We start from the raw sequence: 16,149 nt of genomic DNA, 5'->3' as shown, positions 1-16,149 counted from the left end.
ATACAGGTCTCTCTGATATATTAAAGTTGCAACATATATTAAAAGTAAGACCTTAATTGGAAAATTAGTATAAAAACTCAGTAAGACATAACAACAGTTAATAACACTTGTAAGTAGAACACATACAATACTAAAAGCAAACCTCTTATTTATCCATTTTTCAAATATGATCAAATTTTCCCTTTAACACATAATAAAGCCGCTCATAAACCTTTACCCTCTTATAATAAACCTGTGGGCCCTCAAAATAGTACCTTTGTCATGGGAAGGATTAGAGACAATAAAATAGAGTTTCTATAAGATGCATTTTCTTTAGCTTAACTAATAAGCCGATGGGAGTATGGGGGGGGGAGCAGAAGGAAGGGGAAAGGCGAGGTGAGGTGACGAAGCCGGCACGGACCCAGGAGGCTAAGGTTAGGGGTACAGAGAAAAAGATAATATTTGAATGCTTTAATGCTAGGCTGATAAAGAAATGATACAGGGCTAACTGTGACATCTTCCCTCGGGAGTTACTGTCACCACTGGACGGAGCCGGAAAAGGGATATGGGATATGACCCACTCTCTCTCTCAAGAGTGGGAAAGGATGAGTGGAGATATCTTTAACCTTCCATGCCTTAGTCTTCAAAACTCGGATAATGTTTTATGCGGACATTATATATCTAAATCATAAAGTGAGATCAGAGTCCTGTGCAAATATAATAGAAATAATAGTGCTCTTTATCTTTTGGAGATCCAACTATTATTTTTTAGCTCACATACATCCTTCTGTCTCGGCCGCTGACAGCACGACAGTATACTACTCAATTATTGCCCATAAAGGTAGAGGCACAGGTTTAGAAAAATATTATAGAAGAACTCTGTTCTATCTCACACCAAACAACCACCATATCCAGGTTGTAACACTATCTATCTAACAGGTTTTGTCTTTGTGATAGCTTAACCCTGTAATTATATGCTGCCTAGGTGAACCCACAATCTTACCATTGGCTTTGCACAGTCTATAGACATGTAATGATTTAGGAGTGGGTCAGGGTTATATATGATTTCTAACTAGACTAATAACTAGAGTAATAACTATCCAGATTTCCATCTATATACAACATCTGATAAACTAATATCATGTGCATAAGCACCTAGCCTCTAATTACTCAAGTAGAGAAACAAAGGACCTTGTCAGATGTCAGTAAAATACTAAGAAAAGGCTACTTATCTAAAGTATACTTAGGTTATGTAACATAACAGGCCTATTAAAGTGTACTCAAACTTAGCCAGGAATAGCAACTTGGTGTACCCCTTTTAAATTACCTGCATAAAAGATAGGATATGGATATAAAATGATTTAAAGAGTCCATCAAAGCCAATGACATCAGAGCTGCTGATATTTGACACTGGAAGGTAATTTTCTACTGAACCTAACCTTTAACTATAAAATTGTATAAGCAACACAGAACATGTAATATTAATCAAGCTATAGGGACATCTTGTAAGTCTAAATATAAAAATAACTCCTAGCTGTAATCGTATATAGATATGCTGTGAAATACATCTATAAATAATTTCTGCTTATTGCTGACACAATAACTCAGTATGGAGTATAGGTAAGTGGAAGTTCATCAGCCATGTGAGTGTAAGTTGTGATCCAGATTGGCGCTCTTTAGCAATGAGAACATATATTAAATCCGATACGTAAAGTAATCATATACAGTATAAAACATAGGCTTGTCCAATAAAAGGCTGCAAATGTCAAATGTAAACATATATGACTTTACTCGATGCCATATCTTATTGTCAAACGTGTAGCTTATGATATGCATAATGATAAATGGGATATTGATAAAGGTCAGAGTGTCCTGAACTTATGGTACTACTGTGTGAGGAGAGGATGGAAACAATAATTTATCTACCCCACTCCTTGTTCCGGTATTAAGCATTCTCCTAGTTGTAAATAGGCAGCCTCAATGAACCTTTTATATGTACCTAGGACTTCCATAATCTTCCACTGCTCCCCTGATGTAGTTCTATGACTTTGTCCTTGCTGCTGAGCTGGAGGAAATCTGCCAGTATGGCATGGTCTTTAGGAGTAGTGTAGGTATCTAGGTCATCGGAACGTGTAATCCTAGCACCTAGTGTTGCAATAAAACTTGGTGGAGTAGTCTCTACTGGACTCTGATCTACCAAGCAGTCATCCCGGTTCACATAAGGCTCGCCATCCAGGGTGTCAAAAAACTGCAGTCGCAGGTCTCGTAGCCTGTATAGTGGAAACACCAGGTTTCTGCGGCGTACCCCAAATGAGAAGAGATGCCCTGGACTAGACGTCAGGTATGGGCTCTGATAACCATCTATGTGCGATATCTGTGCGACTAGCCCCAGATTTACCTCTGTGGTGCAGGGTGACTTTTCCGTGGCGTGTATGCAGACATCCATGGCTGTGGTAAATGCAGTTCCTGATACATCAGATTCCCCCAACGTTTGTGTAACTCGGGTAGTTGGTATTCGGCTAGGCTGCCTTTCCATTAGAGTGCTGACCAGCTCTAACTTAAGCTGTTGGAAGGAAGTCTCTATGCTACGCAGGAGTTTTCTTTCCCAGCCGTCCATGTCTGCCATATCTCCGGCAAGTTGCACAGCGCCAAACACAAGTAGTCCACATTAGATCAATTAGTTTGTCTCATCAGACAGGTTCAGGATACATTCGGCCATCCATGTACCGGGTACTGTACCATTAATTATAGCACCCTTAGAGTTTTTAACAGTTAGGGGAAAATCACATGGCGGTTGCAAAGTCCAGGAACGTAACTTTCAAACATACTCTTTGATTCCTCCCGTAATATTAAGTAGCTGCTTGAGCTCTAGGGGTTACTATTCCAGGATTTGAGTGACTATGTACTACTTAATCCCCTACATTAGATCCAAAAGCTAGGAGCTTTTGAAAAGCACGTTTGTCCATGTCGGTAGTTGTCTCCGCCCCCCAACAACTTTCTAATTTACTTGTATTATCTAATTTGCTTCATTCTCTTGGTATAATTTGCTGAAGGAGCAGCAATGTACTAATGGTTTCTAACTGAACACATGGGTGAGCCAATCACAATCTATATATATATACAGTATATATGCAGCCACCAATCAACAGCTAGAAACTAGGTTCTCTGCTGCAAGTGAGCTGGCCTAGATAAACCCTTTAGCAAAGGATACCAATAGAAGGAAGCAAATTAAATAATAGAAGTAAATTGGAAAGTTGTTTTAAAGTGTATGTTCTGTCTGAATCATGAAAGAAAAGTTTTGGGTTTCATGTCCCTTTAAGCATGCTGTGAGTGCCAGCTCTGATACACAGTGTTACCAGCACCATTAGAAAGTGAAGTATACACTGGCATATGGCTTATGCTATTTTAAAGAATAAAATATGTCTCAAGTTCATAATAAGCACAATACAAGTCATCTTTGAGTCTCTTGACCTTTTATATACAGTCAACAAATTATCAATGCCATTTAATATGTTTATGAACAATTTGAAGATTTGCTTTATTTTTTAATCATATATATTGTTTTGCAGCTACGAAAACATCAGCAGGGGGACAAACCTTTTCAAGAACAAATGGTGAGTTTTACCGAATCAGACACTGGAGACCGCTTAATAGTATGGGGCAGAATTACCAACCCCCGTATCGGCCCCAATGTAACTGTTTCTGCGCGAGCCTTCAGGCTCGACGGAAACCGGAGTTAAGACCGTTGCTCCTTAACTCGTCCGCTGCCTCTGAGGCTGCGTACATCAGTCCGCCCCATGGAATACGATCGGGTTGACTGACACCCCCTGCTAGCGGCCAATTGGTCGCAAATCTGCAGGGGGTGGCATTGCACAAGCAGTTCACCAGAACTGCTTTTGCAATCTTAAATGCCGACAGAGTATGCTGTCGGCATTTAGCGATGCAGGGCAGAGATGATTCGCTATAGCGAATCATATCCACCGGGGTATGATATATCTACCCCAACAGTACACACATGTTTTGCACAGTGTTGTGGTTAGGTTTTCTGCTGCCCTAGGCACTCAAAATTCTTCTTTTTTTTAGCCATAATGGGCTAGATTGCAAGTGGCGCAGTACTTTTTTTTTGCAATCGCGAAAAACTCTGTTAGTGTTAAGCTGTGGTAACCCGAATAGTGCGAAAAAAACGGACATCATTTTCAGCATGCGTGTATTCCCCCATAGAAATCAATGGAGAAAAAAAGTGGAAAAAACACCCAAGATTGTGCAAACTCCATCGCATACTTGCATTAGCAAATGTGAAATATTTACAGAAAATACATAGTTAAAATCTTTGTTAAAATATAAATATTGCATAAATATGTTTTATCATGTTTTCATCTACTTAATGGCAAAGGGCTATAATGCACTTATATATATATGTCTATATGTGTGTACATATATATTACTGTAAATACATATGTAAACATATAAATAGATTAATATATATATATATATACTATATACATACAAATACATCTTTAGCAATGTATATGTATGTGTCTCAATGTTAAAGCCTTTTTTTCTAACTGAGATCTCATATCTTTGAACCCTTATAACTTTTTTGTTCAATATTTTTTTAAATATTTTTTTTTAGACAGTGTTAATATGAGTGTAATGTAACTGTATTTTGTAATGTGTTTTTTAAGTGTTTTGTGCAGCATCTTTGTTGCTGTAAACCAGTAAACCAGAGCTCTGAGATCACAGTAAGGATTGAAGCGTAAATGGCGATTACACTAGTGCAAAACCATTTGCGCCACATTGTAATCTAGCCCAATATTTTTTGGTCAGGGAGTAACCTGGCGTTTTTTAAATTAATTATATGGCATTTCTAAAGCGAAGGAGCGAAGAGAAAAGAGGAGGGGAGGGAGAGATAGCAGATGAGGGAGAGAAGGGAGGGAGAGAAGAGAAGAGGATAGATGGGTGGGAGAGGAGCAGGGTCGGCTCCAGAACAAATGAAATGGGGGGGCATTTTTTTTTCACGAGGGGGCACGCATTTAAAAAGCATGTATGAGAGTCAAAATAAGAGCAGACCTACTGTGACAGTCCAGGGGTTACATTGATTTGTTTATATTTCTGGAAGTGCAGCGGTTACATGTGTCATATCTCAAGGAGTATAGGGGTTACATTTATAAGATGTCTGGCAATGCCGCAGCAGTTACATTTACCAGATTTATGGCAGTGCAGGGGTTACGTTTGTCATATCTCAGGAATGTCTCCCACATATGACACAGCCAGTGGACACTGTTTGCATGTGTAGCTCTACCAATGACCCTACTAATGATCAAATAAGCTTTTACGTGACAATAAGTTTGAGTGCCAAGCAGTACATTACTTGTACAGATATTATTAATGATATTTACTAGCACACACACAGTATATACAGTATGTATATACACACAAATTATATATATATATATATATATATATATACACACACACACACACACATATATATATATATATATATATATACACATATATATATATACATATATATATATATATATATATATATATACATATATATATATATATATATATATATATATATATATATATATATATATACATACACACACACTGTGACTTGCAGTGGGGAAACCAAGGAATTCCCAATTTGCTTCTTTATCTGTGTCTGCCAGGATATAAAGCACAATAGGGAAGGGATACTACTCTCACACACACATTGGTTATACGGCTGTGTTTTCACAAAATTACTTCTGCCTTCCCTCTCACTGACTGTTAGCTTCTCCCAGCACTTCCTGCAGAGGTCTGATGATGTCATCATCTCACTGCAGCTCAGTAGTAAGTGGGCTAGCAGGAGGAGGGGCATTGCAAGCCCTAGGTTAACTGTGAGAGCACCAGCAGGGAATTGCAACTTTATTTGTTATCTGGTTGTAAATAGAGGAGAGTAAAGAGATTAGCTGGGCCCTCCAGTGGCGGATCTCCAGGGTCCAGTGGCTGCAAATGGTTGATTCGACATTTGGGACCCTGGACGTTCCGTCACTTTTAAAATGTAAAAAAAAAATAAAAAAAATTTTAAATCACTTCTTTTGCCCTGGGGGGCATATCATTCCATTTGGGGGGGCATTGCCCCCCAATGTCCCCCCTTAGAGCCGACCCTGGAGAGGAGAGAAGGGAGGGAGAGAGGGAGAGAATAGAGTTTAAAGACATGGAAGGGTTTGTTTTTACATCAGACACATTTTACAATTAAAAGTGATTAGTCACAGATGTTAGTTAAACTCTTGTCTTCTTACTCTGTGATAATATGTGATGTTCGTCACATGACACATGGTGATACTTGTCTTTCTGTCAGGGTGCCTCCTCCTGTAGATGCAATGACTTGTATGCTGGATGCTCCCTTTTAGAAGACGCATGTAGGACAGATGAGGAGATGCTTTATGACCTGGATTATTTCTTATCTGATATCTCTGACACTTTGTTCACAATGACACATGGGCACCCCACGCATCATACATACCCAGACTATGGTAAGTTCCTCCATATTCTGCAGATATGAATAATAACAAATAAACCAAAAACAAAACTATACTATATATAACCAAAATAGAACAAAATTATATTATACATTCTAGTGAAATTCCAACATTTCCAGGGATTCAGAATTTTCTTGCTGTGTTTTTTGTCAAAACATTGAAATTCATCCTTAAATAAACCAATAGTAAAGTGACACATCATCACAAACTTCAGTAAAGACCTAACACCAGGGCTGTCTTTAACACAGGGCAAAAGGGGCAGCTGCCCAGGGCCCAGTCTTTGTTGAGGAGCCCAAGATTCCTAAAAAAGTTTAGTTCATACCAGGCTGCTGATGTCATGTGACATGGGGGGCACACAGTCAGTCCTAATACTGTCACAGTCAAAAGTTCTCTGCTTATATTTATTTGTGAGAAACTGTGCCAGACCGTGCCGGTGTCATGTGACATGCCAAGCTAGTGCCATGTGCTGTTTTAGATGTGTGATGTGCAGGACTGAATGCTAAGGCCTAACTCAGCATCCAGCCAATCCCACTGCATCAGAACTTGTTCCTAGCAAAGAAGTGACATGTGCTGCTGTGGCTGATGTATAATGTCATGCTGATACTTCACACATTAATCTAAGGTTTATTTTTATAGTTTTCTTTTCTCTCTGTCTCATATTTTACAGCTTCCCATAGTAGTTCTGCTGTTCCAGTCAGTAAACTTATATTTGTCTGCACCTCCATGCTTCCTCCTCAGACTTTACCTTGCTTTGCTTCTGTTGGCTGCCCTAAATCTCTTAAACCAGCTAACCTCAAACCAGAATCACATTCAAAAGCATATTAAATTAATCCAAAGTGGAGAAATTTATACTTATTAGTACTGCTTAGGTCCAGTTTCACATATTGCAATTTATTTCATTTTTTTTTTAAATGATTAGCCCAGCAGTGGATGCTCCACTGCTGGGCTAATAATTAAATAATAATTAATAAAAATTATTTTTTTTTAAAAATAGAAAATTATAAATTAAATTGATTTAGTTGATTTTTGGGATGGAGATCGAAATTGCATGGGCGGGGGGCAAGAAATTTTTTGCCCAGGGTCCAGTCAATATTAAAGACGGCCCTGCCTAACTGAGTATAATCGTTCACACAACATAAGATGCATCCATGCATAGTATATATCCGCAATTTAGCACAGTATTGCAAAAGATCTTCATAGAAAACAAATGTTTGAACCACTACCACTCCCCTGCTGTTTAATATTGATAAATCATTTTTTGCACAAATTCACTTTTGATTTTGTTTAGCACAGTGTTTTGCTACACAAACAACATTTTTGGAGTGTTCACATGTGAAGCCTTGTATGTAATCCAGTTCTATAGGAGGTTGCATGTAATATTATGTGTGTAATATAATATAAAGTAGCCATCCTTATTTACCTACACCATTTTTTGTCACCTCCACAATTTTTGTCATTTTTTACCTGTCTCTGCTGTATGATTACTTTTATACATAGATGTTTTTCTTAGATTAGTTCAAGTATCTCAGTTCCAAACTCTCTATTTCAGATTATGCTGGGAATGCAGACATGATCCAGCCAGAGTTATCCACTCTACAACCTAATCTGGATGACTTCATGGACATATCAGGTACATTGTATTTTGTAAAAAAACAAACTGTAAATGTTGTTCAAATACCCCAAAAAATTATCAAAAATAATCAATAAATAAACCAGTGGGAGTTCCTGATAAAGAGCTCCAAAAAGTCTATTGCTCTGCACTCATCTTAAATAAATTAATAAAGGACATTGGGCGGCTTAGCACTAAAAAAAAAAGTAAAATGAAACATTAAATACACATACCAAATCCATAAAAAATTATAATAAAAATAACTAAATAATCCCTAATAGGCCCCTCACTTGTAATGATAGTAGCTCGCTACTAGAAAAAACATTATTGGTGCACCGCTGAAGAAATCCACACAAGTTCAGTTTCAATTATACAAACATAGGTAGGAAACCCATATCAGGACCGAAGAAAATTAGGAGTCTGCAGACAAGGATTGGAAGAAACTAACTGTCCTAGCAAAGAAAAGAGGCTGTCTGTGAGAACACAGAGCCATCTCTGAACAAGAACTTGCAATCTCCAGCCTCAAGGCAGCAAAGCTGACCCTACGCCATCGTTGGACACCATCCCACAGAGAAATGCCAAAAAATATCGTCAACAACTCCCATCCAGGAAGAAATCCAAACCCTAGAAGAACATCCAACAACAGCAGCAAATGCAACCAGTGGAGGGATAAACACAGAGAAAAACCCCCACTGAAGGTAGGAGAACAGGATCAACTGAAAGTACATGGTCAAGACTCAACAGAGCAGTCAGATCCCTGACCCCCACTCTGAGGTAATGGACCCAGCCCAATTCTCCGAACCAGACTTCAGGAAGAGAAAGGAGGGAGCCTAAGAGGAAATGAAACCCATGGGAGAACAACTCTGACCATTACTTAAATCTGGCATGCTATCACAAAGCCATCACAGAAATACTATGTGCTCGGGTTCCAGAACCCCTACACAGCTCTCTTCCCTAAAGAAGGAACACTCCCAAAAAAAGGGAGATAGGACATTGAACTACAGCATTCTAGTAATCCATCCCTGAGAGCTCTTGCACGCAAGGAAGGGAAGAACCCCTCGGAAAATGAGAAGATAAGGACCTTCAGGGTCTCAATGGATACTGTAACACTTCCAAAACCTCCCCAAAGGAGGGCAAACGCAAAGGAACCACTTCCCCAGCCATAGTCATGGAGAAGAGGAAGTAGAGAAATGGTAAAAACCATACCAATTGAGAAGAGACCATTCAGCCATTACCGCCAGCTCAGTTGAGACAAACAACACAAGCCCACATCAATGTGCAATAGCCGCCCTGACGATAACTGTAAGATCCCGCCTCAGAGACAGCAAAACTAACTGTCAGGTAGTTACCAAATCTGAGCCCAGGACCCTCTGCTCGCAAGCCCAAAGAGCTAGATCTCCTAGAGGGACGAAGGGCAACACCCCAGAGTCTAAAGACCACGAGGATTACACGGATCAGGCTCCAAACAAGCCCTTTGGTTTACAATATAATCTCCAAAGATTCTTACAGGATAAGCCTCCAGGAAATTCCTGTACCGCACAAGGAAAAACAATGGGAGCCTCACAACTCCTGGCAGACAAGCTGACCATGGGAAAATGCCGGGGAAAAACCCAAACCCCTGCGCTCCTAATTATGAGAGCGAGCGAGATACTGAAAAGGAAGGAATAAGAACATACTGGAACTTCCAGGTACAGATGACCCGACCACCCCAGAAGGGGAAAAAAGCAGCCCCAGCAATCTACGAGGTACTGCAAGTAGGCCACAAGAAACAGACATCCAGAAGGTACCAAGAGTGAAAACGAAAAACATCATCCAATCTGGTAACCCAGACGTTCAAAGGTCATCCAAACCTCCAAACCATATGGGAATGAAGAACTTCGGTTCAGAGACCAAAGGACCTCCAGAATCCACGGTGAAGCCTTAGCAGGATCCGAGCCCAGAACCCCCTCAACATTAGGAATGGTAAGGAAGACCGATACAATCCCTCCGACACTCCGTCCACCGATTAATTAGGAACAGGTATACGTATAGGAACGAAACACCCCCTCTAGTAATTGAAGGCAACAAGAAAAAACAAACACTTTATCAAAGAAACCAACCCAGCACCCGACAGGATAACCAGCACACCGGCACCACGTGGGTGACATGAACCAGTCCAAGAAAAATTTAAGCCCCCGAAGGGATCAATAACATAAACTATAAACATAACTATGCCTTTATATAGTAAAGTGCAACTTCTGAGCAAGTGCCCACGCGACCACAAAATCGCAAGAATCAGTTCCAGAGAAGAAACGTTCCCAAATGGAAAGTTCTACCAGACATTAGCTTCATAAAGCAAATCAAACACATCCTAACCGGATCAAATAAAATAAGGCAGCACCCGCGGGTGAACGCCCAAGGAGAATGGGCACACTAACAGGACCAGCAGGGGCCCCATTCTCCCAAGCTCAGAACTGGAACAGATACTTAAAAGAAAAGAAAAAACGGAGACATCAAGGAGATTGCCTTCATCCCCATACGTCTAACTCAGTTTGCCATCCAGCACAGAAGATCCCTCGGCCCATTAGAACTGGGATCCTCCAGCACCGCCAAAACATGCCTTAGTAGTACACGAAGACGTGTCAGTCTATAACAGAAGGCAAAATGTTACCCTGCCGGAATCGAAGGATGACCCCGGCCCTGAGGGTGGGGCCCTTGAAGCCTCAGAGGCCATCGATTCCCCAGAAGGCCGAACTAACTCAGACGATCTCATGCTCGACGGACCCTGGTTAACAGAACATGGACAGTATCTTAAAAATAGTTATCTTGGGAGATATAAATGTGCCAGTGCCATAGATATGGCCATGCAAAACCGCGCTGTAACCTCTGGAGGAAACAAGCCACTTCCGGAGAAGGAGTGATGGCCATAGGGACACCTGCTTGCGTAGCAAAAGAAGGTTCTGGGGCAAGCACCTCACAGGACATGGAATCCTCTGGGGTGGATGGCTCAACGCAATTTAAGCTCCCTGATTCGGGGGTAGAGAGCACTCTAGAACGGCAATCGGAACATAACTGATGGGCATGGATAACCCGGGCCATTTCATACTCTCATCCTCCATAACTTGGAGATTGCAATTATGGTTAAACACTAAACTGCACCCTTTTACACCCCCAATGGCTGGGGCACTCACCACCTCCTGTGAACAAGACAGATAACGAACAGACTTTCTCCGTCACCACTCGGTCAGAGTATGGAAATGGAAATACGCGACCGCACCCGGTTCACCAGGTGCACAGTGTAAGCCAAAAAAAAGGCACGCCAGTCCAATAGAACCACGCAGTCTGATGATAAGGCTATGTTTCGAATAGCCCTGAGCCCAAGCATCACTACACATTAGCAGACAGAATCACATAACAAACATGATTAAAGTCCCCCCTGTTCAATAACCCCCTCAGGAGATATTAACCATTGATTCCATAAGATAAAGGAGTCCCACTGGGACCCTGACTTATTTTGTTAACATTACATTCACATATCAAAATAAAATGAAACAATCTTACCGGAATCTACTCCGTGGTACAGTAACACGGCCCTTCAAGTGTGACAGATAGTAGCCTCGCTTCTGACATGGACTTGAGTGAATAAAGGCAGGCATTGAAACTTGTCAACGCTGATTACCTAGGAGCTGTTAACATGAGTCGGGATGGGTTCGCAGAAAGACTCTCCCTGCATCTCTGGACTCTAAACTTCATCCATGTTCTCACTGAGAGGCTGACAGGATTACTTAAAACTCCAGTCCCATTTCGAAGAGTACTACCCTCCATAAGAGACTTCAATCTTCTGACACTTCTCTGCAAACCTCCTGTGCCTTTGGCTGGGGTGTCTTTGCCTCCTCCTGGTAGCCCGGTTCTGAATTCCCAAAAGTAATGAATGCAGCTGTGGACTCTTCCCGTTTAAGAAGAAAATAAATTCTAAACTTTAGTGGCCACTCCGGACATACTCCAGGATAATCATCATCCTGAACCCAATCATACATATGAAGCTATGGGGCCGAATTATCAAGCTCCGAATGGAGCTTGATACCCCTGTTTCCGCGGGAGCCTTCAGGCTTGCCAAAAACAGAAGTTATGAAGCAGCGGTCTAAAGAACGCTGCTCCATAACTTGTCTGCCTGCTCTGAGGCAGCGGACAGAAATCAACCCGATCAAATACGATCGGGCTGAATGATATCCCTGCTAACGGGCGATTGGCCGTTAATCTGCAGGGGGTGGCATTGCACAAGCAGTTCATAAGAACTGCTTGTGCAATGATAAATGATAAATTTATCGATGTGCAGTGGACATGATACGCCACATTGTATCATGTCCGCTCGCATTATGATAAATTGACCCCTATGAATCAAGCTGTCAAAACGTAAGTTGCTGGAGAAAAATAATAACAAAAAGAAATTTCAGTCCCACTTGTAAAAAAAGGTCCAAAATAGAAATAAATAATAAATATGTTTCTCTGCTATTCTCAGCCACTGCTTTTCTGCAGAAGCAGAAAGGGACTCTCATGAGTTTTTAATTGACTCCAACAAATGCATGGTTTGTAAGACTAATATGGTCTGTCTTCCTGCACAGTTATGCAGTTCATGCCTCCCGTCTGTTCTTTGGTCTCATTCTGGGGGCCCAGGCGAGTGGTCTTTCAATCAGTAGATATTAAACGAGATCACACTGTAGTGGGGATCCCCAGAAATAGACGTCATGGCCTCATGTCTAAATTACATGGCAGTACCTTGGACTTATCAACTTGTTTATCTTTTTCCTCCAATTGTACTTCTTCCACGTATGATAGCACGTTTAAAGCAGGAGGGAGTACCTGCTTGGCCACGCAGGACCTGATATGCAGATCTCATATGATTTTTGTCTGCTCCTCCATGGCGTCTTCCTCAGAGATCGGACCTTCTAGCTTAGGGTCCTTTTCTTTACCAAAATCTAGATTCTCTGAGGCAGACTGCATGGAGATTGAACAAATGATTTTGGCTCAGAGAGGCTTCTTTGAGTCTGTAATTGACACTTAACTTCAGGTGTGTAAGCCGGTCGCCAGACGTATATACCACAAGGTGTGGAAGGTGTATTTGACTTGGTGTGTAGAACATGGATTTTCCTGGCACAGGGTGAGAATTCCAAGTAATTCTTCAGTTACTACAAGAAGGTCTTGATAAGAGTTTTTCGGCCAGTTCCCTAAAGGGCCAGATTTTGACTCTTTCAGTTTTGTTTCATAGAAAGTTGGCATGGTTGCTTGATGTTCAGTCTTTTGTTCAAGCTATAATTTGAATAGACTGGTTTTCAAACCTATTGCTCCTTCTTGGAGTCTTAATTTTGTACTCAAAGTTTTATAGTGTGCTCCATTTGAGCCTGTGCATGCTCTTAATAAATTGATAAATGAATACCTTGGAAAGTGTTATTCTTTGTTGGCAATTTCTTCTGCACATAGAGTTTCTGAGCTGTCTGCTCTTTAGTGTGATCCTCATTATCTGGTGTTTCACCAGGATAAGGCTGTTCTTTGGACTAAGGTTGGCTTTCTACCTAAGGTGGTTTCGACAGCTAACATAAATCAGGAAATTGTAGTTCTGTCTTTTTGCCCAAAGGTTATTGGTTTGATGTTTTTGCTTCGGCTGAAAAAAGGTTCTTCAAGCTGTAGTGCCCAGTAACTAGGGACTGCATCGCCTTTTTTCCCACCATACTTTTTGTGGACTCCACAGCTTGAGTATAGATTCCCATATGTATATAAAGGATTTTGTGGACTCTCACTACCGTTAGAAAGAAAATATAATGTATGCTTACCTAATAACTTATTTTCTTTCTTGGCACTTGGCAGTGAGAGTCCACAAACCCGCCCTGAATAATGGTAGCGGCAGCAGTCTAGTTGGCACTTCTATACCCCTTTTAACTCTTTTACTTTTCCCTGTTCTCGGCTTGAATTACTAGGAGAGAAGGGGAAGTAGGAGGGATAGTTGAATGCTCTGTTTGGAATGTCTTGCCTCCTCCTGGTGGCCAGGTGTTGTATTCCCATATGTAAGAATAGGATTTCATGGACTCTCACTACCAAAAGAAAATAATTTATCAGGTAAGCATTAATTATATTTTATTGGTGTGCTCTCTGTTTTTCATTCTGCCATGTCCCTTTTCTCAATGGGTCATCATTCACTCATCCTAGGTACCCAACCCACTTCATAGAATCTATTCAGACTCTCAGAAGTCTTCCCCTCTTTACTAGCCAAACTCATTTTTCATCATTTCTCATATTTTCCTTTACCGTTCAGGCTCTCCACAATGGGCTTATATTGATAAGTTGTTTTGGGTGGCCATTGGCCCCTGCATACTTTTTGCTTACTTTTTCTTGTTTTGAACATATGGTAGCACTTGTTTATCCCTTCATGATACTGCTTGGGCCCTTATGGTTCCCAGGCAGTTTTATCCTTCCTTATGATGATTAACACTGCTAACGGCATTGTAATAAATTACTGTCAATCTGATCCTGCCTAAAAAGGACATTCCAGCCCTGGAATGTCAGTCAAACGTTGTCTGAACAAGGAAAATGGCAACCCCTGTCTATTGTTTTGGTGTTCTGTGGGCCCTCCAAAGAACAAGCTTCTGAGTTTGTGGTTAAGCGCTTCTCTTTCTGTTTATATTTGTATTTATGACCCTGGTGATTGACTCCCCAAGGGAGAAGGGGGAAACTAGATGTAGATTTCCTGCCCAATATGCCTAAAAGGGATATGACAGCAGCTCACTGATGAGGCCCAGAGAAGGCTGAAACAATTATCTGGTGTTGCCATACTCCTCGTTCAAAGGAGGTTTGTCAGTTGGATGCTGGACTGTCTTTTTTTTTAGGAGGGATTAGACAGATATAGTTCAGAAAACATCTCCTTTGGGAAAGGTACAATTGGGCTAAAAGTGGCTGCTCACAGGTGCTGACCTGCCAGGGAAATATAATCCCAAAAAGAATATCCAGAATATCAATGCTGCCAAAACCAAGCATAAAAAGTTACCCAGCTAACACTTTTTCTCAAGTCTCTGATCATGCACTTATAGTTAATACCTAGATCATGTGTGGTGAATACATGACACAAGTTCCAAGATGTCAAGTGCTGATGCCTAGGGCTGAAATACTATTTGTTTCACTGGACATAATTGTTCCTGAATAAACTATTTTCTTTTGAGTCCATGTTATAAATCAGCAATAAATATTGAATCATTTATATATTATGTAATTAAAAGTAAAATGAATGTTATGGTTTCTTTAATGTCGCATTAAATTTATAAAACAAGGGTTCAATTAATTTATTTATTTTTCAAAAAATCATTACCAATTTGAACTCACACTCTTAAAAAGCTCCATTGCTTCAGCCTAATAATAACTCTTCAGAGCTTTTAAAGGAATATGAAACCCAAAAATGTAACATATCTCAGAATTAAATACAGGTAGAAAAAAAACTTAATCCAAACTACTTTGGACCGTAAAAGGTTTGGATTTAGGAATATTTGCATTTTTAAAATGGGACAGTTGGGAGAGGGAATGGAACCAATTATAAACAACAACAATATCTTATGTCGTTTAGGCAATATTTACATGTCATAAAACAGTTAATACATGTAAGCTAGAGGTACTGTTATATCATTTTAATACTTTTATGACTTACAGGTGGGGAAAAATAGTAATTCTTGATAATTTTACTTTAAAAAAATATTAGTTAAAAAGTTTGTATTTCAGAATAAGTTTGGATTTTAGAATTCCGGATTTATGGATTTGTACCAGTATGGGCATTTTTTCTGGAGCAAGTGCAGTTTCTGGATTTATTTATTTTTATTTTTTTGTTCCAAGGTTGATTGCACTTTATTAAAAATCACTATATAAAGAGCTTCCAAAAAGCTTATTGGGCAGCTTGTAATCAGAAAAAATCCCACACCAATTATGCTGATATATATTCAAGATTTGATTAGTATCAATGTAATATAAAGGAAAAACAGGGGGCAACAAACTCATAGCCTATATTTTAAC

The 16,149-nt window shown here is 40.2% G+C and overlaps 1 protein-coding gene across 1 annotated transcript in view; it reads left to right on the top strand.

The window, feature by feature from the left end:
• MLXIPL (MLX interacting protein like) overlaps nt 1-16,149 on the top strand; it is a 382,973-nt gene that overhangs the window by 163,795 nt on the left and 203,029 nt on the right. Inside the window, exons 5-7 of the mRNA XM_053706321.1 lie at nt 3,549-3,593; nt 6,335-6,509; nt 8,065-8,145. Coding sequence (XP_053562296.1) covers nt 3,549-3,593; nt 6,335-6,509; nt 8,065-8,145 — 301 coding nt within the window. The remainder of the gene's footprint in view (nt 1-3,548; nt 3,594-6,334; nt 6,510-8,064; nt 8,146-16,149) is intronic.

Source organism: Bombina bombina, chromosome 3 (genome assembly GCF_027579735.1).
Source record: "Bombina bombina isolate aBomBom1 chromosome 3, aBomBom1.pri, whole genome shotgun sequence".
Lineage (NCBI taxonomy): Eukaryota > Metazoa > Chordata > Amphibia > Anura > Bombinatoridae > Bombina > Bombina bombina.
Note: the sequence above shows the minus strand (reverse complement) of the source record. Positions and strands in the feature narration are given on the sequence as shown.